This window comes from Gracilinanus agilis, chromosome 2 (genome assembly GCF_016433145.1).
Source record: "Gracilinanus agilis isolate LMUSP501 chromosome 2, AgileGrace, whole genome shotgun sequence".
Lineage (NCBI taxonomy): Eukaryota > Metazoa > Chordata > Mammalia > Didelphimorphia > Didelphidae > Gracilinanus > Gracilinanus agilis.
This window is the reverse complement of record NC_058131.1, coordinates 266543203-266567160: the sequence shown is the minus strand read 5'-3', so window position 1 is coordinate 266567160 and position 23958 is coordinate 266543203. Positions and strand designations below refer to the sequence as shown.

The 23958-nt window shown below is 36.0% G+C and overlaps 1 protein-coding gene across 7 annotated transcripts in view; it reads right to left on the bottom strand.

Annotated features, from left to right (window-relative positions):
- Positions 1 to 23958, bottom strand: part of TPD52L2 (TPD52 like 2) — a 34100-nt gene that overhangs the window by 4001 nt on the left and 6141 nt on the right. The window contains exons 2-7 of one of the 7 annotated variants that reach the window (XM_044663885.1): positions 19917 to 20059; positions 17367 to 17515; positions 16098 to 16157; positions 7195 to 7296; positions 2786 to 2812; positions 487 to 528 (exon numbers count right to left, since the gene is read on the bottom strand). In XM_044663885.1, the coding sequence (XP_044519820.1) occupies positions 487 to 528; positions 2786 to 2812; positions 7195 to 7296; positions 16098 to 16157; positions 17367 to 17515; positions 19917 to 20059 (523 nt within the window). Of the gene's footprint in view, positions 1 to 486; positions 529 to 2785; positions 2813 to 7194; positions 7297 to 13148; positions 13209 to 16097; positions 16158 to 17366; positions 17516 to 19916; positions 20060 to 23958 lie in introns of all 7 variants that reach the window. The other 6 variants (XM_044663884.1, XM_044663886.1, XM_044663889.1 and 3 more) reach the window with 6 other exon arrangements.

The window sequence follows — 23958 nt, the reverse complement described above, 5'->3', positions numbered from 1 at the left end:
TATTTGGGTTACCAGTTCTGACCTCCCTAGTAGAAAGACAATACTTAGACAAGAAAAAGTCCACAGGAGTCTAATGGCAGTAGTTCTTTGGTATGAAAGACTACTTACTACCTGATTAGCCTAACAAGCTAGGCAGCCAATAAAGGATCCTTTGGGTCCTTTTAATCTTGTTTAATCTTGAAGCACGGTTTGGCAGGAGAATATTTTTCTCTAGAGACTTCATTAAGAACCTCACCCATCCACTAGGTTTACCAACTGAAAGACAGTCTTTTTGCATCCTGAACTTTTAGAGAACTAAGGGAAAATGGTTATTGTCTGTTCTACAAGAGAGGAAGACTGGAAATTATGAGGAGTAGTGGGAAGGTAAGCAATTTTTAAAGGCAAGCACCATAGGAAAGTCTCTATCCCCATATCCCCAATCCCCTAAATGCATTCTACACAAACACCTGGACTCTTAGTGAGTAACTGAGATCTTTTATACGTTACCTCATAGCTGGCATACTTATTGAATGACGAATGGAGTAGCTGCTACTTGGAAGCATTATAAAAGCAAAGAAGGAAGTAAGAGTTAATAATGAAATTCAGATAGAAATCGGAGGTTCCTAACAGAGTACTAAACATTAATTCACAAAAATTCTACCTAATAGTATGCATCCTGATTATTGTTACACAACACAATTTAAAGGAATTATCAATTACAGAAGTGTTTTAAGAGCTCCTTCCACAATGGTAATAAAAATATTACATGACACCAAACTATTTGATCCAGTGCTACATATTCCTTTACCAGGACTAGAGAAGACTACATTGTAAGAAAAAAATGACAAAGTCCTAAATCTTCTGGTACAAATAATCTAAAGATTTCCTTAAGTGATTTTCTATCATAGTTTAAAGAAAGCTATGGCGAAGGAGATCTGAACAAATCTAAGTAGGTCAAAGTATTCAAAATCCACAGTGCGTTTTATATTTATAACTGGGATTTCAAAATGTAAAGTAAAAATAAGTTAAATACAAATAACAAACCTGTGGCTTTTTGTTTTGTTTTTTAAAGTTTGATTTATTCCCAACATAAAGTGCCCAAAGTAGAAGCAATATCAGACTAGATCTCTTCCATGTACCAGTGTAGAAAGAATTCCTAAGTGCTTTTCACTAAATGAGACAAAATTTAATTTGAAAACAGACAAAAGGGGGGCAAGCTGCGTAACTCAGTGGATTGAGATACAGGCCTAGAGAAAGGAGGTCCTAGGTTCAAATCTGGCCTCAGACACTTCCTAGCTGTGTGACCCTGGGCAAGTCACTTAACCCCCATCACCCAGCCCTTACTACTCTTCTGCCTTAGAACCAATACACAGTATTGATTCTAAGGTGGAAGAGAAGGGAAGGGGAGGGAAGGGGGGGAGGGGAGGGACAAAACACCTCTTAGAAAAATCAGGAATCAGCAGTGATTTAAAGTAAGAAGTATATATCACCAATTAGATAATGAGACAGGTACAGGAGTCAGCATAACTTTTCCACATGAAAAAAGCATCTTTTCAGGATGGACTATGCTGCTGCCTCAAATATACTTCCCATAAACAATGAATAAGATTAATGAAATACAATCTAAGGTTTACCTACATGGCAGCTAGAGCCTGCAAGATCTGCTTTTGTCAGTATAAAAAGATACAGACTTCTCTGATAAATGCCCGTTTAATTTGGATGAAGCTAGTATACAATAAAATTTACTCTACGGAATACAAGTAAAGAGAGGAAGAATGCACATCTGCCCCACATATGTACCTATTGAAAGCCTTCATAGATGGGCTCTGGTGCTACCTCATTTATGAAATCCACCCTGATTCAACAATACAAAATGTTCTCTTTTTCCTCAAAAACTCTTATGACATTTTGTACTTCTCCTTTGTTCTTTTCATAATCTACCTTAGGAAACACTTTGTGCATCTATCACATCCCCTTTATTGGAATGTAAGCTCTTGAAGGGCAGGGAGGCCCTTAAATGTTTGTTGGATTAAGCTGTTTTTCAAAAGGGAGAAAATGCAGAAGTTATAAAGCAATGATGGCAAGCCTTTTAGAGACCAAGTGCCAAAACTGCAAACTACAGGGAGAGGAGGAGGGGAGCAGCTCCACCCTGTGACCCTCTGGCTTTCTAAACTCTGTGCTGTGGTGCTGGGCATGCCCACAGAGAGGGTTCTGAGTGCCCCACCTCTGGCATGCATGCCATAAGTTTACCAAAATGGTTATAAGGTATGCAGTACCAAAATAGTTGCCACTGAATTAGCATTTCTAAAAAAACCCATACCTTCTGTCTTTCTTGGTGCCAATTCTAACACTCAAGAGCAATAAAGGTAGGAAATGAGAGTTAACTGACTTGCCCAGGGTCACACAGCTAGGAAGTAACTGAGGCCACATTTGAACCCAAGACATCCCAACTCCAGGACTGACACTCTATATACTATGCTACACCCAGCTGCCCCTACTGCATTATTATTATTAGAACCAATGTCTCAGCTTTTAACTAAGGGGGAAATGGCACAAATTCTAAAGCACTATGAAAATCTTCCTAAAAACATTACTGAGGTAGAATAATAGAAAGTGACAGTCTAGGATTTTTTAGGACACATCACACACACAGAAATGAGAAAACACACACACACCCCTCACCCCCTTCTCTAGTTCCACTCCAACTTTCTGAGAATATTGGCCAGATAGAATTAATTCAGTATCAGTGTTATCCTGCTTTCTGGAGAAAGCATTTCATTTTATACTTATGGTGGGTTAGTCTTACCTAAAGGAATGCGAGAAGGGATGAGCCCTAAAAAAACACAAAATAATTGGCAGCAGGAAGAAAGAAAAAAATACAAAATTAGGCAAGGAAATCCAGCCACCCAGACCAGCTCAATATCCCCTCTGTTCAAGAAAACCAACCCCCACAGTCCCTCCCCTTTAGCAAGCCACTTACACAAGGTTTTTTGACTCCAAACTACAATACCTCCTTATACTGAAACAAGCTTGACAAGAGGCTAACAAGCCCAAGAGCCCATATGTGCAAACTCATTCACTGTACGAGCCAACAAATAACAACTACCTCTCCAAAATCTGAGTGTCACTGATCTTGCTCCTGTGAGGGTGCATAATTATATTACAGAGCACTATACAAGACTCTTAACCCCAAACTACTGAAATACTACATATTCCAGTAAAAAAAAAAATGGCAAACCCAAACTGAATGCATAGCTATTCATGCAGCACACATGGTATTTTGATCTTTTAGTTCAGTTTATATTCAATACCATAAAATGTTTTCAAAGAAATTCTTATGCATTCATAACCCTTTTCTGAACCACCAAAAAAAAGAGCATTAAAAAGTAACAGAGATACAAACTGTGAAACAAGTTGACCTCCATACATGCAGTGTTTGGCTCTGTGATGTTGAAAATTTCCATATGATAATTAAAGGACATTTTGGGACCTCTACAATAGGTACCTGCCCAGTTGACAGTTTTCCCTCAATTTAATATCTCATAGGCAAGGGTCACATCTTTCTTAATTAATTAGCTTTGCATCAATAATTTGGAGTACTTTTTTCAGCCACTTAAATGAATACCAAGGCACACTGAACAAATCAGCTGAATGAAAAGTAGAGATACTTGAATTAGCTGATTTGGTTAAAATATTTATTTTTAAATTTGCAGTAAAATTTAAAATCCATTGCAGATATTATCAGGTAAGTTCATTTCCAAGACTCTTTTTCAAACACTTCAGTGTCAAAGAATCATTGATCTTCACAGATCATTTAGTCATAACTAAATATTCAAAAATCAATGTCCTACTCTCAACAATCTGGAGTCGCATAGGAAGATACCAGAGATTTCTCACTATAATAATGAAATGACTTAAGAACATTAGAAATATAAGACTAAGTCAGATCAGTGGTTCTAAAAGTTCGGAATTCTTAGCCAAAGACACAAAAGGGTCATAACCGTGAACAAGCTACATACTTCCCTTTCTGTGAAAGTGCCCACAAAAGATTTAGAATGTATTTTGAAAGTTCATCCCATAATGATCCAGGATTTACCTAAATTCCTGCTTGAATCTATTTATATTGTCAAGGAATGGTGTGGACTTGAGATTTAAAACTCATGAATGGAGTCAAAGATCTTGCTTCAGCCAGTTTAAGAAAAAGCAACAGGAGTACTTTAAAAGTATACTAAGAATTTTCCGGGAACTCTTAGAAGTACACAGTTACATTAAATGGAGGTCATCTGAAAGTTCACTTGGGAACTATGACCAAGTATAGTCAATGTTCAGGAGACCTTGACAGAAGTACCACCTTTAGGAGATCAGCAAGAAGAGGTATAATCCTTTAGTTGCCTTAAATTTTATCAGTCAAATGGAAAATAGAATTTGGTCTCCTTTTAAAAGGAGGGAAGCAATGAATTCCAAAGAGACTTAGTTTTGACTTCCAAATCCCTATTTCCTCCTTGCACAGGATCCAGACACACAGAGAACAGTAAGACAAAGTAGAAAAAGTGGTAGATTAGTATAAATAAAAAAATAATGAGATTATTTTTATTCATTCAAAGTAAGTCTCTCCACTGCAGGCAAGTGACTACACTCCCCGTAATCTATGATCACATGCACTGGGGACAATGAGTCACAATCCTCACAAATGGGAAGTCTTCTATTATCCTCAAAATTTAACGTTCGATTTCAGTAGTTACAAATTGTACAGAGTTCCAAAACCTGAATAATCTTCTTAGCTTCAGTACCAAGAAAACAAAGGAGACACAGCTAGCTCCCCTTGTAAATATACAAAACTAGAACTAGGATCTCCTATCAAAGGTCTTCCAAAAATGAATATATTATATGCTTTAATAAAAAAAAGGATAAGTCAGTCTTCTGAATCTTATTTAGCTTGCTGAATATCAGCATTAAAATTTCAGTCAATCTTATCCCAATTTCCATTCAGGAAAACTTGATGGTATTAGAGAAACATCTAGTTTAAATGAGCTGGATGAAGTTCCAAATATGGATAAATCAACAATTTTTAAAAATTCTCATTTTTTCATTTGCAAGATATAAATATTGGCCTAGATCTCAAGCTAAAAATGTTATATAACAAATTAACTATCCTTTCTCAAAAGACTTCTAAAGAAATTCAGCCACTATAGAGGTTGGGTGGGAGAATGAGAGGAGACCATGAATGCAGAACATTATATACAACATTAGACTCAGTTGATATGTCAAGTTAGTTTTGCTAAACTGCTTTCTGCTGTTCTTTTTAACTTAGTAGAGTGAAGAAAATATTTGGAAATAAAGGTGACAAAAAAACTAAATGTTATCAAGAAAAAAAAATTTTTAAGTCACACATGTCAAACATTTGTGGTTTTTCAGATCTCCTAAGCTGTTTTTTTAAGTAAAAGAAAAAAGTATTTTAAGGCAAAGCATCCCCAACAAGTGGCATCTGAGAAAGTACATTCTCAAAGATGCATTAGCATGTTTAAAAAAACTAATCTCTGTAAATGATTTTTAAAATTCAAATTTTCTTATAACTAGTACTTCTCTCAATTCACTCCTCATCTATCAGTAGACAAATTATAAAGAAAATGAGAATGTGCCACTAACCAGCAGAATGTGATCAGAGATTACCACCAGTGCTTACCACCTGAGCTCCCCACAGGCCCAGGGAGGGAAGGAAGAGGCCCCAAAAGTGCAGCTCCGATGAAAGAACTGTCCAGTGTAATTTCAAATGAAATGTTACAGGAACTTGCACAAAATACCTCCAGAATTTGCTTTTTAGATATTAAACATGTTAGATATTTTATTTAAGACTAATATACATATTTCAGCTTTTTTTTTTGGGGGGGGTGAAGAAAGCAAAGCCCTCTTCCCACACCTACATAAAACATGGAGAAAGTGATGTTTGTAACCACTAGTTAGAAATACTAACAAACATACTACGTTGTCTCCTTTACTTCAGAAGAGAGAGAAAAAGACAACTGCTTTAAAGGAGCACCTTTCAGTAGGTGGAAAAACTGGCTACAAACTTTGGCTGAAAGATATACTGAAATGCTCCTGTTTTAACCTGTCTGAAAATAATGTACATCAAGCAAAATATGGAAGAAACATCACTGGGAAAATCTTACTTTGTATTTGCTTCCCATTAAGAACTTTCTCTGCTCATCACTTTCTAATTTATGAGCTGGATGACTCTGAAGCAAAATAAATCTCAGGTAAAGGAAAACTCACTCCTTGTACACAAAAGAAAAATTAGATTAAAAATTGGATTGCATAAGAAGTCCAAATATCTAGAGTAATTACAGCTTTCCTATGGTCTGTTTAGGTTTTTTAAATACTAAATACACTTGTATTTAGATAATTCACCATGAAAACAGATCCACTAGAGTCCAAATTCTTATATAAATTTTAAAATTCCATCAGATGCTGATTAAAAAACTAATTTCTATTTCTACAAAATTTAAAGATTAGCAGTTGCCTTTACTAACTTTTATCAGTTTAGAAAAGCAAATTGGTAAAGAAAAAAAGATTCATACTAACAAGCTATCTGTGTAATGCTTACAGGAATACTTTGTCTAATTTATACTACTGTCAAAGTCAGATACCAACACAATATGAATTTATAGTATCCTGCATGCATATTGCTATAAGCAATATCATAAGCCAAATTTCAATTATCTAGTGATGAAGGCTGAAATATGGGAAAATGAAGAGGTTTAGAGCTGTCACTATCAATTTCTGTCATTAACTGCAATTAACAATGGGCAAATGATTTAAACTCAGTTTCCTTATCTCAAAAATGAGATGAGCTAGATGTGGTCTCTAAATCACTTTGCCACTCTCAGTAGTCTAAATTTATTTTAGGATTATCTACAATCTTAGTACCACAAAACCCAGAATGGCTACCAAAGAGCAGAATGTACTAATTTTCTAATCTCCCCTCTGTCCTGGGGCACTCAAATGGACATGCTCTTAAGCAATGTGACAAAGTCAGGCAGCAGGAAAAAGGGGTAAGTAGCTGAGATCATCAGACCATGTGTTGAGTTTGTGACCATCATACTTTGGCAAGTCAAAAACCTACAATCAATTCTCATTCTCATTTTTCTAATGACAAACTCTTCCCTAACAGAAATTCAGGACAAAGATTAATGACATTTCAAAGGAAAGGAGTCCTACCTCATATCTCCAAATTTCCTGCTGATAGCAGAGCCCACATTGGACAGGGCAGCTGAAGTCTTCTGTCCTGCCTGGGAGAGAGTTTCCTGAGTCTTCTTATAACTAGATAAAAGAAAAACAAGTTAAGACAGCCAAACAACCAAACAAGACACAAAATAAACCCACAAAGCAAGGAAAAAGCAACCCTATATTCCAGAAAAGATGCCCCAAAGGAAAGATTCAAGTAAGTTAGTGAATAGTGGTGCTGCCACAGAAAAACTTCTCCTCCACTTCTACATAGGGTCCTTTTCTACAGTGTCCCTAAGAAAGGGAAGGGCTCACAAGCAGTGTTATACCACATTTTTTTGAAAGCATGTAACCAAGTTAATCTGAATCTATCTTATGGCTCACATTCCTTCTCCCATACTATACTCATACTTCTCAAGGATCCTGAATCAAACTTTCATCACCAAAAAAAGAAGAAAGATCTGGATGGTAGTACAAAAAAATTGGAACCAGAATGACAGAGACCATTAGGGATGTGACAACATGACAGGAGAACTAGTGCCATTTTTGGAGGCAAGAGCTAAGAAAATCCTCTCAGTTACTTTCAGCCACACTTAATTAAGCTAATTATTAATGAAAACATTAAATTAAAATTTTAAAAATTTAAAAATTAAAACATTAAGCTAATATACACCATTTTTATTACCTTAATTTAAACTTTCCTCATTAATAGTAAATCAGTATTATGCTAGTATGCGAAGGGTAGTTAATAGCAAAGTTCTAGAATAAATCCATTGTTCTGTCACTTGTGTTCTAAATGCACACATTTTCAGTGTTTATCAATTTTTTCCTGTATCATTTCACATGTAAGAATAAAAGAAATACAAGAATTTTTTTGCTATTTCCATAATTTTCCTTTAAGATAGGATATAAATTTCAATTTTTAACACTAAATCATTTCAAATACCATTGTTTACAGAATTTCATCTTGAATTTAATACTAAGGTGGGCGTTTGTGCTTTAGGTACTTTTCCTTCCACCAAAAGTCACTAAGCACATCTGCCTTCTCAAGGGTATTTTTGAAGTTATTTTCATTATTTAGGGTAAGGAATTTGGCACTAGCACAAAACTTAGTGACTAAGTTATAGCCAATAACTATTCTAAGGGAGACAGTACCTGAGTCAAGAGTTAGAACCTTGAACTGCCTCCTCTTATTTAGCAAATATTACAAAGAAAAAGTTAAAGCTTACTCGTCAGAGATTCGAAGTACCTTGAGAAGGAACCAGAAGTCATATAGTCTCTGGCATAGAGCATCAAGAGCTTTGATAGAGGGGCAGTTAGATGGCACAGTGGATAGAGTGTTGACCTACAGTCAGGAAGCCTCATCTTCCTGAATTAAAATCTGGTCTCAGACAGTTACTAGATGTATGACTCTAGACAAATAATTTAACCCTATCCTCCCCACCTCCAATTAAAAAAAATACTTATAGCCATGTCATCCAGGGTCAAAGGAGGAGAAATCTTTGGTGAAGTTGAATATATCTCAAGACTATAATCACTTTGAAATGAACAAGATTTGGTCTGCTGAGATAGCCAGCCTGTAGAAAGTTACTACTCTCATCAATAATATTGTTTATATTAGTTCAAGCAAGTGTGTCTAATAGTATTCTCTAATAAGATCACGATCAGGCTGTTAAGTCATTTGGTTAAAGTTCCAAAATAAAAGAACTCTCCCTTTTTAATAATGTGGTATTTCAGAAATTAATCTTCTAAATATTTATCATATTACTTACCTATTCAAAATTCTTCAATGGGTCTCACTGGCTATAAGTTCAAACTCTTCAAGCTGGTATCCAAGGACCCCCACTATCTGGTGCCATTCCAACTAGCCAATCTAATTTCTTGGTATAACCAACACAAAATTCTTATCAGGCCAAGATCCTCAATGTCACCCAAATACTCACTCCATTCTCATTCTTACTTTAGCAATTATGTTCATACTATTCTCCACTCCTCTTTACCTAACTAAATCTTACTCATCTTTCTAGGGCAAATTCAAGTTCTACTTCTTCCTTTATTATTCTAAGACCTCTTTGAAAGTTTCTGATTATGTCCTGTCACATTGATCTTTTATTATCTGTATCACACAAACTAAACCTTGACTAGTGTCTTAAGGAGTTCTCCAATAGACTCCTGTGTGTAAGTCTTCTTACCCCAACTATAAAAGCTATTTAAGAATGTTTCCCTCAAATGTCAGCACAGTTTTGGGGACAAAGGTGGTACTCAATGAACCTTTACTAGATTTGGAGTGGGTAAGTAGGGGACAATTCAATTCTAAGCCTGACATAAATACTCTGGGTTTGATGTCAAGGTGAAATGTATTTAATTAAACCCATACCTTTTGTCTTAGAATCAATACTAAGAGTGGTAAGGGCTAGGCAATGGGAATTAAGTGACTTGCCCAGAGTCACACAGCTAGGAATTGTCTGAGGCCAGATTTGAATTCAGGACCTCCCATCTCTGGAAAATTATTTATTTTGGGGTTTGTTTTTTTTTTAGTATTCCCTGATCCCTCCCTAGATTTATGAGTGACCAGATCTCATAGGCTGGCTTTCTTAAAGCATTGTATACTAATCTTCTATACTTGTCATATATTAAACTATATTTTATTTCTTTACATATGATCTCCCTCTGCTAGATTAAAAATTGCTTAAAGACAGAGAAACCTGGATTTGAATGCCTTCTCTTCTATATATTAGCTATGTGACTATGGCACAGTCACTTAACCTCAGCCACCTTACCTATAAAATGAAGATAAGTATAGCACTTACTTCAGTGATATAGTGAAGATCAAATGAGATAATCTATACAAAGCATTTGCAAACCTTAAACTACTATAAAATTGTCAGCTATTATATCCTCCAGCACAGGGTCCTATGAATAGCTTAACAGGAGTTTAATAAATGTTGAATCAAAGAAATGGACATGAAAATATTCATTTTATTACCAACTAGTTCTTACACTAAAATGCAAGACATATTTTGTTAAAGGGAAAAAGTTAATCTACTAAAACAATAGCAAGAAAATCCCACTCCCAGATTTCTTATACTCAGCAATTGATAAGAATGCTATAAACACAACCAGACCTGGAAAACCGATTCTTCAAAATGTCCTCCTCTGAGTACAATGTGTAACTAACATTTCCAAAAGTCAAGAAAGTCTGTCTACTTAAAAAACAAAATGTAGTAATAAACATAACATCAACATGTTAGATCTGACCAAAGTCTAGAATCTGTTTGTATACCCTCAGGGGTCCAAGGAGACTCTACTTTTTTTAGTAATACAAGTCATCATATCTTAGAATTTAAAGGAACATCTTAGAGAGCATCTAGTCCAACCCTATCATTGTACCAATGAGAAAATTAATAAGTTTCTGAGAGTTTAAATTACTTCCCCAAAGCTAACCAATAAGTGACAGGTATAAGGAAACAACTGTGCAGGACCATTTCTCCTTCCAAAAAACTATAATCTTCAATGTTACTAATGTGAAGCAACTGAAATAAATTCTTTTACTCAAATACTCAAAAAAAGCTGAATAACTCAGATAAAATGCTCCATTAGAGAAAGAAAATCTTGCATATCTTTTTTTTAGAAAAGAAACCATCACATGTCTGAAAGGGATCTTTTTTTAGCATTACTTTCTTAATAATTGCATCCTATTCTTCATTTGTTTCAACCAAGTGATCAGGATCTGTCTTCCATCATCTACCTTGTCAGCAAGCCTGTTCTATGCTGCCAAACAAACAATATCAAGCACATGCAAATTCAGTCAGAAGGTTCCTTAATACAGAATAGCAAGTCTCACATAAAAATCTATTACAATTATGGAATGGTTCTAGCACCAAATGATTAGGGCAGGGCTCCACCCAGAAGAACATGTTATTCACTGTCCAGAACTCTGTTGGCAAAAAGTAAGAATATTGCCCTGCGTGTCTCCTTAGCTTTCCCAAACCCAGATATTCTTCTGTTCTTCTAGGTTAATCAACAATATTTAGTCACATTTTGCACTTTGATTTTATTAAAAGTTCTAAACTTAAGTGAATCAAGTACAAATTTTATGAAGAAAAAATTGATCATTTTACTTACATACTTAGGGTCACAATTACTTTTAATCTAATACCAGTTAAACTGCTAGGAATCTGTTATTTAAATCAAAAGAAGCTTAAAAGGACTGTCTCTATGATAAACAAACCACTTGCAAAATATAATTTTAGAAATTCAAAATAAGGCTTAATCTTCAAACTTGACTTTTTTTTAAAAATGCATAAAAACCATGTTAACATTATATAATCTCATCTGTATTTATGCAAAATAAAATATGACAAGAAGACTGAAATATAACGAGGAGGAAAACCTTCTTCACCCAGAAAACAATGGTGGGAGAATATCTTGAAAACAACAGTCCTAGATTGCAGTATGGACAATACTTATACCATAGGCTTAAATGAACATCGTGGGTTAAAAAAAAACATAATGGAATTTAAGAATACCATGAAGGAATCACCCATATGAATTGATGTGGTACATTTTTAAAAATATACACATGTGACAAAAAAATTTTCAATTTTCCAATTAGGGAATGGCTGAACAAATTATGGTAGATGATGGTGACAGAATACTATTGTGCTATAAGGAATGATGAATCGATGGATTTCTGTAAGGACTGGAAAGACCTACATGAACTAATTCAGAGTGAAATAAGCAGAACCAGGAGGACATTATACACAGTAACGGTGTATAACTGTGGAATGATCAAATGTAATTGGCTTTGCTACTAAAAGCCATGCAATGATCCAGGACAATTCTGAGGGACTTATGAGAAAGAATACTATCACATCTAGAAAAAGAAACATGGGAGTAGAAATCCAGAAGAAAACATGATTTATCACTTGTTTATATGGGTATATGATTTGGGGTTTTGATATTAAAAGATTACTGCTACAAAAATGAAAAATATGGAAATAAGTTTTGAGTGATAATATATATATACATATAACCCAGTGGAAGTGCTTGTCAACTTTGAAAGGAGTAAAGGAAGAGAGGAGGGAGACAACAAGAATCATGTAACCACGGGGAAAAAAAATATACACAAGGCAAAGAAAATAGAGACAGGATGAAAATTTTAATTTCAAAATAAAATTATAATAAAATTTTTCTATCAATTTATTTGCTTGGTCCTTATAGGTTAAAAAAGCTCTAAACAGTGGTTCCCCAGGGTAAACAAGGAGAAAAAAAACTTTTGTTTCCATACTCTCTCAAAATAAGGCATAGGAGTTAGTTTCTTTATTTTAGGGCTTTTCTTGCCTGTGGAAACTAAAACTAAAGGGTGTGCTAAATAACTCATTAGAAAAAGAACCTGGACTAAGGATAGACACTTTAAGACCCTGATGTCAATGAATAGCATTTGTGAAGCTGTCAGCATTCTACCCTCCCCACCACATGTACTTTCTCCTTCCTCTGCTGTTCCCTGATCTTATTCTTCTTCCATTTTTCCTTCTTTTAGGCTGGCCTTTGGCTCCCAGTACCCACTCCTAAGCATTGTTCATCCTGGGTCAAGAGGAGAGAATGAAAGAAGAAGAGAGAAAGGGGGTACTTATCCTCCAATATTGACTTTCATCACAAGCCTGGTCATTCCCATCAGTACTAATCTAAACTGCAAGTCAACTTGTGACTCAGAGTTTTCATTATCCCTACTCTCATAACTAAATGAAGCAGGGAATTACTGAGAGTAAGGTAACTCATAGCTATGTTATATTCCATAAATAGTGAAGCATTTTTCCCAACCGGGAAAGAAATATGGATCAAAGGAAGTAGGTAAGCACAGAAACTCTTAAGTACATCAATGTTTTTTTTCTTTTAACCCAATACAAAAACAAAGAAAATTTTGCACTAAAGTTTCAAACACTCACGCTTCTGAATGGGTTAATTTCTCATTCCAGTCCTCCAACGTACTGCTTGCTGAAAGGTATCTACAAATACATGGATGTTAGAAAAGATGGTACCAACATTCCTGGCAGCCACTTTCTCTGTAACTAAATAAGTGATGGGTATAGGCATTCAAGCTTAGCTAGAGTAATTTAATCTTTCCCCAACTAAAATCTTCCTGAGTAAGGCATCAACTAGGTACTTTTAAGTACTACTCTTTATAGGGTGTTTTACCAAGCAAGAGATAAATAAGGGGGGGGGGGACCTTTTGTTTCCATACTCTCTCAAAATAAGACAGAGGAACTGGTTTCTTTATCTTAGGGCTTTTCTTGCCTGTGTTTCAAGAGCAATATTTTCAACCAGATTCCAACCCCAGTGAGCATATTTTCCTTCTGTATTTCAGAAGCAAACTCTAGGTTTTGAAATAACATTTATAATTCTCCCCATCATCAGAAATTAGTAACTAATTCATACATAGCAGGAGCTCCTTATCCTTTCAGATACCAAGTTACCTCCCAAAAGTAATTAAAATAATAAATTAATATTCTTTTCTCACTAAAATATAAGCCTTAGTGAAGCACTACAAGATACAGCAGCTTCTTCTTCCTAGCTAGGTGACCCTGGGCAAGTCACTTAACCGCCACTGCCTAGCCCTTACCACTCTTCTGCCTTGGAACAAGTACACAGTATTGATTCTAAGATGGAAGGTAAGGGTTTTAAAAAAAAATAAAGACCACAGCTCCTCAATTCCCAAGCCTACCATAATATGATACTTCTGATAAAACACATAATTTTATAAACTGTAGTTTTGGACAGCACACAATTAGATTTCTTCATTTTGCTATGAGAAATTAATTAGTCAAGTTTCCCAAGTGTTTCCAGTTGACTAACATCAACTGTGTTAAATCTTCTTAATGGTGACATTAATATTTTGTGTTTAAAAATACTTCATTATCTTAGGATTTCATCTTTGTTTTACTCTTGCTTTCCACAAGGATTTAGGGGATGCTAACTCCAAGTTCTGTGCCCTTATTTCCCTACACAGAACATTGGACCAGTTCAACCTACCATATTTGTCTCAGAGTAAAAAATTTGATCTCTAAGTATTTTGAGCTACCAGAGCAAAAGGATGATTTTTGTGGGAATTATTAACAGTAACCTTAGAAATGTCTTCAATTGGTACAAAGCCTGCCTTGCCTTCTAACTCTCCACTCTTGATCACACTAAGTCCAAGCTTACAGCTTTACCAGAAAAGATGAACCTGAAGGGATCTCACCAATACATAAACTTAGGGCAAGAGAAGAGATGAAGCCACCATTAAAGCCCAAAAGTTCTAAGAACAGATTTGAGTCAAACAAACAGTTGGCTTTCTAGCACGACAGGAGTCTTCCCTTCCTCTTCTAGAACTGAATTTCCCAGCTTGAATCTTCATTCCTAAACACAACCACAATCATTTATATTATCTCTGTTGATCTTCATGAAAATCCTGTGAGGTAGGTACTTCTAATAATCCTTTGCTGATGAAGAAACTGAGGCTTAGTGAAATTAAATTACTTCCCCAGGGTCACATATCTAGGGCAGAATTCAAAATTAGGTCTTCCTGACTCCAGGTCCAACATTCTACCTGCAGTACTACCTATTTACTTTATGCTTCTCTGGATTCTAATTTTGGTTTTTCCAGTTGGAGATTTTCCCTTCCATGCCCAGTCACTGTATTTACCAGACATATCAGGGACCCCCTTCCCACCTCAGAAAATATGATGACCACCTAACCTAATTTTATTTAGTTTAATCCTTTTCAGATTTTCTGAATAATAAATTTGCCTTATATCCAAAGAAATCTGGATCCCATACCCTTTAACATGACATTAAAAACTTCCATTGCAAGTCCTAAACAAAGTAAAATTACTGCTGAAGCATTGTTTGAGCAAACTAGCAACACAAAGCCAGGGTTTGAGATCCAAACCACCAGGACTTAGCTTATATGAGAAAAATCAAAGTACAAAACTATAGCCAAGCTGAGCTCAAGATAATGGTCCTCCATCACCTTCAAGTTAAGCTGTACTCTACTGTGCTAGGGAACAGTAGGGTTTCCTTTCCTTTCAAACACAGGAATTTTCTGCTCATGTTCTCTGATGACTACAGTAGCACTTCCTTCAAAACAAGACCCGGAAAAGTCCTGGAGAGTATCCACTTCAAAAGTACTTCCTGCCTTGCCCACCTATAAAAATGTATTCTAGCTAGATTAGAACCAACCTCTTATCTTCACTGACTCTGTAGAAAACCTTAAATAAAAGGATGTGAGTATAGAAATAACTATTTTATGCTAGTAATCTATTCAGTTTCTACCCCTAAAATCTATGTCCAAATGATATTAATACTCTTTCCAAAGACTTTAAGGGATGTCTCACTAAAGTCTCAAAGACATATGTAAGAACAGACTGGCCACACCCAAAGTAACTAACTTGCCTTAGAACAATCAGAATGTAATCACTCCATAACAACTATCAGTGACTAGGATTTATCTAAACTTTGGCTCTTTCCTAATGTTCCACATAGCAATCCATACAGAGAAGGCATTTAATACATGCTGGCTAAACAATCAGGCAAGGGAAAAATGTTCTTCGAAGCTAGAGAACTTTACCTTGATAATGTCATCCAATTATAGTTAAGAACAAAGTAAAATGAAGTTTTAAGTGTGGTCTGGTAACTGAGTGAAATTTCTTACAGCTACTGGCACCCGGATTTCCAAAAGTCAAGATATTTTTGGTCTCGTTTTATTGATAATTGAGAGAGAGAAAACACCCAATTAGTCATCAGAAACCAAGCAAAGTTTACCCCAAGCACACAAAGCCCTCCCTGCCACCTGAAAGAGAAGCACAGAACAGGAAGAATAAAGGGCAGAGTGGTGCTGACAGGCCAGATGAACTCACAGGTCAGACTGTGTCACTTTCTCATTCCACTCTCCAAGTTTCTCGGATGTTTTCACATAGCTAAAAACAGAAATTCTGGTGGTGAATTACTAGATCAAGATTCTAAATCAGGGTTCAAATTACATATTAAATAGTAGGGGAGAAAGCAAAGAATCAAATTATTAGAAAATATCCACTCACAGCCCGGAACTCTCATCATGTACAACTAAATAGTTTTATCCTTTATCTTTAGTGATGTTTAGTTTAGTTTGTTTAACATATGCTATGTGACCTCATACAAAAAGTGGCCACGTAGAACCAGATTAAGGAGCTAGAAGAAGTAATAAGTTCCTTTTCAGTTATAATATCATTGGGTACATACATTGCTAACATTAAATAATGGGGCTCAATTTTAAGTGTTTAGGGAGAAATGGGAAAGAAAAGAATTGATGGTTAGTAGCAGACCCTGAAACCACATCTGCCTGACAACTTAAACACCTGTACTTAAAACAGTGCAATCTCTCAGGAATTAGAACTGATTCATGTTAGAATGGTTTGTGGAAAGTCTCAGTTCCACCACAGAGTCGTAGCTTCTTAAAGAGAATCCTAGTTAACAAAGTACATATTCTTCTCCTGCCTTGACCATCCCACCACAGAGCACTGATTATAACAGGAACCAGGAAATTAGAACAATGATCTATAAGAAAAGTTAGGATTACTTCTTCATTCCCCACCTTCTTTGAAAATCTGCAATTCTTCAAATAATAGGCCAGACATGTTGACAGGCCAGATGAACTCACAGGTCAGACTTAATTTGACTGGCCAAAATAAATATAGATTTTAGAAGATTAGAATAGTTATTGGGCTGGAAATTCCAAACTTATGTGGCTATGTCCTTATGTTCAGGAAAAGTATACATTTCAATTTGTATCACACTATATGTGCCATCAAAAAAATCAATCTCTAATGTGAAATTAATTGGTACCCTTGATTTTGAATTCCTATACATCATCTCTTTTTCAATTCCTGCATGAAAATTGAGTTAGTGTTTCCACCTTTAAAAACAAAATTATGAAAAGTTATTAGCTCCATATTTGAATAATTAAAATTATATTTCCTAAGATACAGCACTCATTCCTTATATACTTTTACTAAGCAGATATTATCTCTTTTCACTACAAACTTAACTCATTCTGAAAAAAGGCAGAAAGAATGGTCAGTCTCTGAGCACAACTGCATATAAGAAAGGTAGAAGCACATAATACAGAGAAGAGTCATGAGGAAACCTACGCATTGGAGACCTGAACATCATGCCAACTCTTTGTAAGATTCTGCTTCAGTCCATCCAAGGGAGTTAGGCCTAGCTTCCTCTTCAGCTCACCACAATGTCTCTCTTTGGCAGCCAGAACCTGTCGTAATGTCACAATCTCTTCTTCCACCTTCAAAATAATAAAAATGTTTATTATTTCAGCAATCATAACTTATATTTCTATTGTTATTTCAAATTTTACAGGGTTTTTTCCTTATAACAACTTTATTAGGTAGGTAGTACCAGTATTATTAGCCCTACCCAGATAGGGAAGCTGGTTCAGAGACAAAGTATGATTTTCCCAGGTTCACTTGACTAGTAATTTCAGGATTTAACTCAAATTTAGGGTTTGGGGCTCCAAAACCACCTTTTCTACTAAACCATTCTGACTTTGAAACAAACAATTTTCATGATTGGTGATTAAGATATCAAAAAGTTAAAGCTGTAATAAGTAGTTCAAAAACTTTAAAAGCCTTTGCAAGAGGTTGGGAGAATAAAGGTATAGTCATATACTAGTGTTAAAAGACAAAACTCAAAACTACTTCACAGACTTTAGGTTAAGAACCTATTTTAGAGTTGTCTAGAACACTTAGAAGGTTAAGTGACTTGCCAGGGTCACATAGCCTGTCTGTGTCAAAGGTAGGAGGACTTCAACCCAAGTCTTCTCATTCCAATCTGGGAGTGAGTAGAGGGGGCACACTGGGAAAGATATATGATGTAAAACCAGGGGAAAAATAATAAAAAAACTGTTATAAAATAACAATTTACTGAAATTCACACAATCAAACAAGGCTACCAAGTATAATAATTCCAAGCTACCATCTGTCATTAGAGCATTTTGCAACAAAATTTTGTCTCTCTAAATCTTGTCACTGTTCTAACTTTCAAGCTACAAGTCAAAGCCAATAGGAAATATCATGAGGAAGGTCAGAGAGAATTCTGTTACAGACTAGTTTTTCATTTACAAAACTAGATGTAATTTTAATAATCGCAACAAATAAATCATTCCATATTATTAGAAGGCCTAGAAGCAGTAATTTTGCAGAATATACTGTGATACATTTTAAAAGTCAATGGAGGTCTTTACTAGAGAAATGACTATGAAGGCCCAAGAATTATACAACTTAGATTACATGTGGAATGACAAGTCCATCTGCAGATACTAATAGGGCTTATGGTACATCCTAGAATTATCTAGGCCATTCGAGTTGGGGTTTGCAAGTGATAGAATAAGTCCTTTACCATGTCATTGTATATAGGGCCTCAGTATTTAATTTATAAATCCACAAAATGAAAAATATCAATTCCTTTGGATGTATGCTTATTTTCCCTTAACCTTTTCCAAACTTACAAACAGTTATTGCATTTTCCTCAGCAATATGAAACCTGATATACTGGTGTTTGAAGGTTATGTATTAACATAGCCTATTCAACCACTGAAATTGAATTCTAAATACCAAAAAATGTGTGGTCTTAAAAGATATCCTTTAAAACAGAACAAGGTACTGCTACCACTTCTATCCCTTGTTTTAGTAAGGGGTAAAACAGACTATAACCTGAGCAATCTGATGCTAACACTTTTAATTACAATAAGTCTGCCAAAACATTTAGTGAGTTTCTTTCTCTATGTCCTACCAGCTTAAGCTTCTCAGTTTTAACCTTATATCATAAGAAGTTTAACAGAAACAGCAAAATATTCTAGTAATTAATATAAATAAAAGTTATACCAGGAGATCTCAGTCTTATTGAAAAAGGTTCTTTGATAATAGAAATAATGTTTCACTTGTCCCATCTCTAAGAGCATAGTAGCTAGAGATTCAGTCTCGGTCAGGAAAACTTGGTGTTCAAGACCCATATCTCAAACATACTGGCTCTGTAACACTGGTGGAAGGAAATTTCTCACCAGAAGTTCTACAAAAGAATGAACTCTCAGCTCTGTTTAAAAAAAAAAAAAGAAAGAAAAAGAAAATAGAAAAACCTTTAAGGTGGCTGCCATCATCCAAGCCTTGCCTTCTCTTGTGATGGTTCAAGACTTAAACTATTTCTTACCATACCAACTCATCATCTCAAAGTCAAAACCATAACAAAAAGTCATAGGGAAAAGGATGTACCCACATCATTATTCAATGATCTTATACAAGATCTATCAAATCACTGGCTTCAAGAAGCAGTATAAAGCTATGGAAAGAAAGGAAAACCCAAGTCTCCAATCCAATTGCCAGGTGTGATTATGGATGTTTCTCTGAGTTTTATTTTCCTTATGTATAAAACAGGAAGAATATCTGTACCACCTACTTCAAAAGTTGTGAATAAATTACTTTATAAATGGCAAACATTATATAAACATGGACTATTACCAGATATAACAATAACAGGCAACCATGGTCAGAATGGCATCCTCAGCAGATTTCAGTCACAGTATGGTTTCTCATCATAAAACATTTTTTAAGGACAATGCGGCATCTTCTCCCCTTACAAACTTTAAAGAGAGAAGGCTACAAGTAATTTTGAGCAAAGAAAACTCTTGTCACCTTAGTGAGTTCAGATCTGAGCTCTTCTTCCTCTGCCTCTGTCAGACCCTCAGGAATGGTGGTCCTAGTAGTTCCTGTATCCACAGGTACATCTGTCATTGAATCTGATAGCAGACCTTTGTTAGGAGAATTCAGGTTGATATCTGTCAGTTACAAGAAATAGGATGAAAGAAAACAAATTAATAACAATGGTATGATCTTCATATAAAACAGATCTCTTTGAGGGAAAGGAAAGCTAGAAGGAATGGCATGGGGCAGGATGGGGAAAAGGCCAAATGGGAAAGGAACACCAATTGTGCCATCGTTGCACTTCAGAAAGGTATGTCAGAAATAGCCTGGGCTTTGGTTTCTCTCATGAAAATTCTAATCTTTGAAATGGTAAAATCTTCACTACAAAAAAGGCAGTAAGTTTTAGTAGTTTTGTTGTTGTATAAAACAGGAATTTCAGGGGGCAGCTGGGTAGCTCAGTGGATTGAGAGCGAGGCCTAGAGACGGGAGTTCCTAGGTTCAAATTTGACCTCAGATACTCCCCAGCTGTGTGACCCTGGGAAAGGGTCACTTGACCCCCATTGCCTACCCTTACCACTCTTCTGCCTTGGAACCAATACACAGTATTGACTCCAAGCCAGAAGGTAAGGGTTTAAAAAAAAAAACAAAAAAACAGGAATTTCATATGATAATAAGCACTCCCATCTTCTCATTCCATGGAACTGATCTACAAAAGCCCATACTTGAATTGTACACGAGAAACACCTGCAAATGACAGCATCATAGCAGGGTGTCAGCAAAACTAAATCCTATTAGCTCAGACATCATGTTATGTCCTACATGTGGGGCCTACACTGAGCATTATGTTGGCAGAAAGTGGAAGAGGTTACAGAAACAGTTCTTAATAATTCAATAATAAAATCAAATGGCTTTTTCTCAATCCTTCTCCTTCTAGACTTCTCTGCAGCATTTGATATTGTTGATCACCTCTTAGATTCAATCTTCTCCCTGGGTTTTCATGACATTGCTCTCTTCTGTTTCACTTCCTATTTGTCTGACTGCTTATTGTTTCCTTTGCTCATTTTTTAATCATGTCTCATCCACTAACTATGGATGTCCCCCAAGGCTCTTGTCTGGGTCCTCTTCTCTTCTCCTTATATGCCAAAGGTTCTAAATCTAGGGTCTGTGATGTTGTAAAGTATCTTGATAGCTGCATTCTAATGTAATTAGTTTCCTTTACAATCTTGTGCATTTTATTTTATACTCATTTTTCTGAGTAGGGGTCCCTAAATATCACCAAACTACAAAATGAGTTCATGACACACACAAAAAGGTTAAGAACCCCTGCTCTACATTATTTCACTTGGTGAGTTCATCAGCAACCACGGGCTCAATTACCATCTCTATTCAGATCTTTATATGCAGTCCAAGTCACTCCTTTGCTACAATTCCAAAGTACCAATTGCCTTCTGAATATCTCAAATCAGATATTCCATAAGCATCTCAAATTCACTATGTCCAAAATAGACATCATTATCTTTCCTCTAAACCATCCCCTCTTCCAAACTACCCTATTACTGCCAAGGGCACTCCCATCTTCCTAGATTCACAACCTAGGGTTTTCCTGAATTCCTCCCTCTCACTCCATCCACTTATCTAACTTGTCAAATTTTAGTATTTCTCCCTTCACCATCTCTTTCTTATGTGACAGGATATCCTTTTTTCTCCATTCACACAGCCACTACTCTAGAACTGATCATTACTCATTAGCTTTCTAATTGGTCTCCCTATCTCAAGTATCTCCCCATTCCAATCCATCCTGTACTCAGCTGTCAAAGTGATTTTCCTAAAGAGGTCTGGCCATGGCAACCCCTTACTCAATAAACTTTGGCAACTCTTTATCATGTCCAGCATCAAATAAAAAATGTTTTGTGTCTCATTCAAAGACCTCTTGTACTTTCCTCCCTTCCAGGTACTCTCTGGTCTACTTAATACTTTTCTCATACAATATTATCAACACTGTCCCTTTCACCAGCTATTTCCCCCTGCCTGGAATGGTCTGTCCCACCTTCTATTTCCCCCTCTTAGTTTCTCTTGGTTTCAAGACTCAAACTCAAGTCCCACTTTCTTCAGGAGGCCTAATCCCCCAGCTGCTACTTAAAGTGTCTTCTCCTCTGGGATTACTTTTCATCTACTCTACTAGTGGCTAACACAGCCAGAGGCAGTGTTTTTGCTTTCTTTTTATCCCTAGTGTCAGCACAGTGACTGGCACAAAGCACTGGCTAAATAAATGATAGCTGTTGACTAACTGCATCAACAGCTGCACTACTTTCCATATCAAGTGCAAACTTCCCACACCGAATGCGATCTGCCCTCTCTTCTCAGCATGTAGTTTTCTACCTTTTCTACTCCAGAAATCTACAAGATACACAAGACAGATTTGTCACTTACTTCACTTCTCAGCACATATCATCATTCAGTATGATTACACCCAACCATAACAAATTAATAACAAAACCTTTTCTTAGCACATTCAATGTACACCATTAACATTTTAAAATAAAAAGGCATTCTTCTTAAAAGCAAAACTTACAGAATACTGTAAGATTGTTAAGGGCCAGGAAAATATCTTATTCACCCTTGTATCCCCAGTAACACTTAGCAGTAGACCTTGAACCCTGGGCATAGAGTAGGTACTCACTAGGTAACTGATGAAAGAAAAAAGTCCTCATTTTAAAGACAGGGCTGATACTGAATTTAAACTCTTTTTAATTTAAGTATTCTTTTGCTTAATCATTTTTATTTGCTGTGGTATCCCTTAAGGTAAATGAACACCTGAATTTTGCTGCAATTCTTCCCCCCATCAATTTTATTTTATAAAACCACACCCTGGGGAGGAGTGCAGTAATACAAGAAATTGAAATCAAGAAATACTTTCTCCACAACATTGTTTTTCAGTCATCTCTGACCCTTCATGAGCCCATCTGGGGTTTTCTTGGCAGAGATACTGGAGCAGTTTGCCATTTCCTTCTCTAGTTCATTTTCCAGATGAAGAAACAGAAAAGTGATTTGGTCCTGGTCATACAGCTAGTAAGTGTGAGGGAAGATTTGAATTCAGGCCTTCTTCCTGATTCCAGGCTCTATCCTGACTTTAGCACTTTACCCACTGTGCCAATTAGCTGCCCCTACAACAACCCCCCCCAAAAAACAATCACCATCAAATTACAAAAACTTCTATATAAATATAGAAACAAGAGATATCAAATTAAAAGCAAGCAACCTAAACTCAGTGATACTTATTTGTCAAAATGCAAAACATTTTCTCCACTCTGAAACCTCTGAAATTATTTTACTCCAAACCTTAATCATTCTGATTTATCACATTCCTCTTACCAGATCACAGACACACCACCAAAAAAACTTCTTCTGAAACAGATTCAATTGGGTGTGTCAGTATTACAACTGGACCCAACCACTTAGCCAACTGTTACCTCCTCCTCCTCTCCATTAGGTAACATCAGACACCCACATTAACAGATATAAGGTAGGCCAAAAGGATTGTCCCCACAGAGGACATGAATAGGGAGGAGTAACATGAAGGTGAAAAGAATTATGGTGATTATTCATCCAGGATGCTGACCCTACAAATCTGATTCTGTATGGTGAGTATATAGTAGAGAGATACATCTAGACTAGATTCCCCAAATATCAGTGAAACAAGGAAGAAAATCCTTGAGGGGTCAATTTCAGTCAGGGGAAGAAACATGAAAATGTATGGAAATATTATTTCAAGGTGAGAGAGCAACAAGGAGTCTGGAAATGAAGTAGTTGAAGTTGGAGAGGTTTACATGAAGGAAGGTTTGGAAGAGTAAGTACTTAGAAAGACTATGGAAAGAAGAGCTGAAAGAGGATAGAAGCTGGGAGGAAATTAAAAATACTAAGAGAAAAGCAAGAGAGAGGCCTAAGAAAAATAGAAGTTGCAGGAGAAGAGGGAGAGAGAGAGAGAGAGAGAGAGAGAGAGAGAGAGAGAGAGAGAGAGAGAGAGAGAGAGAGA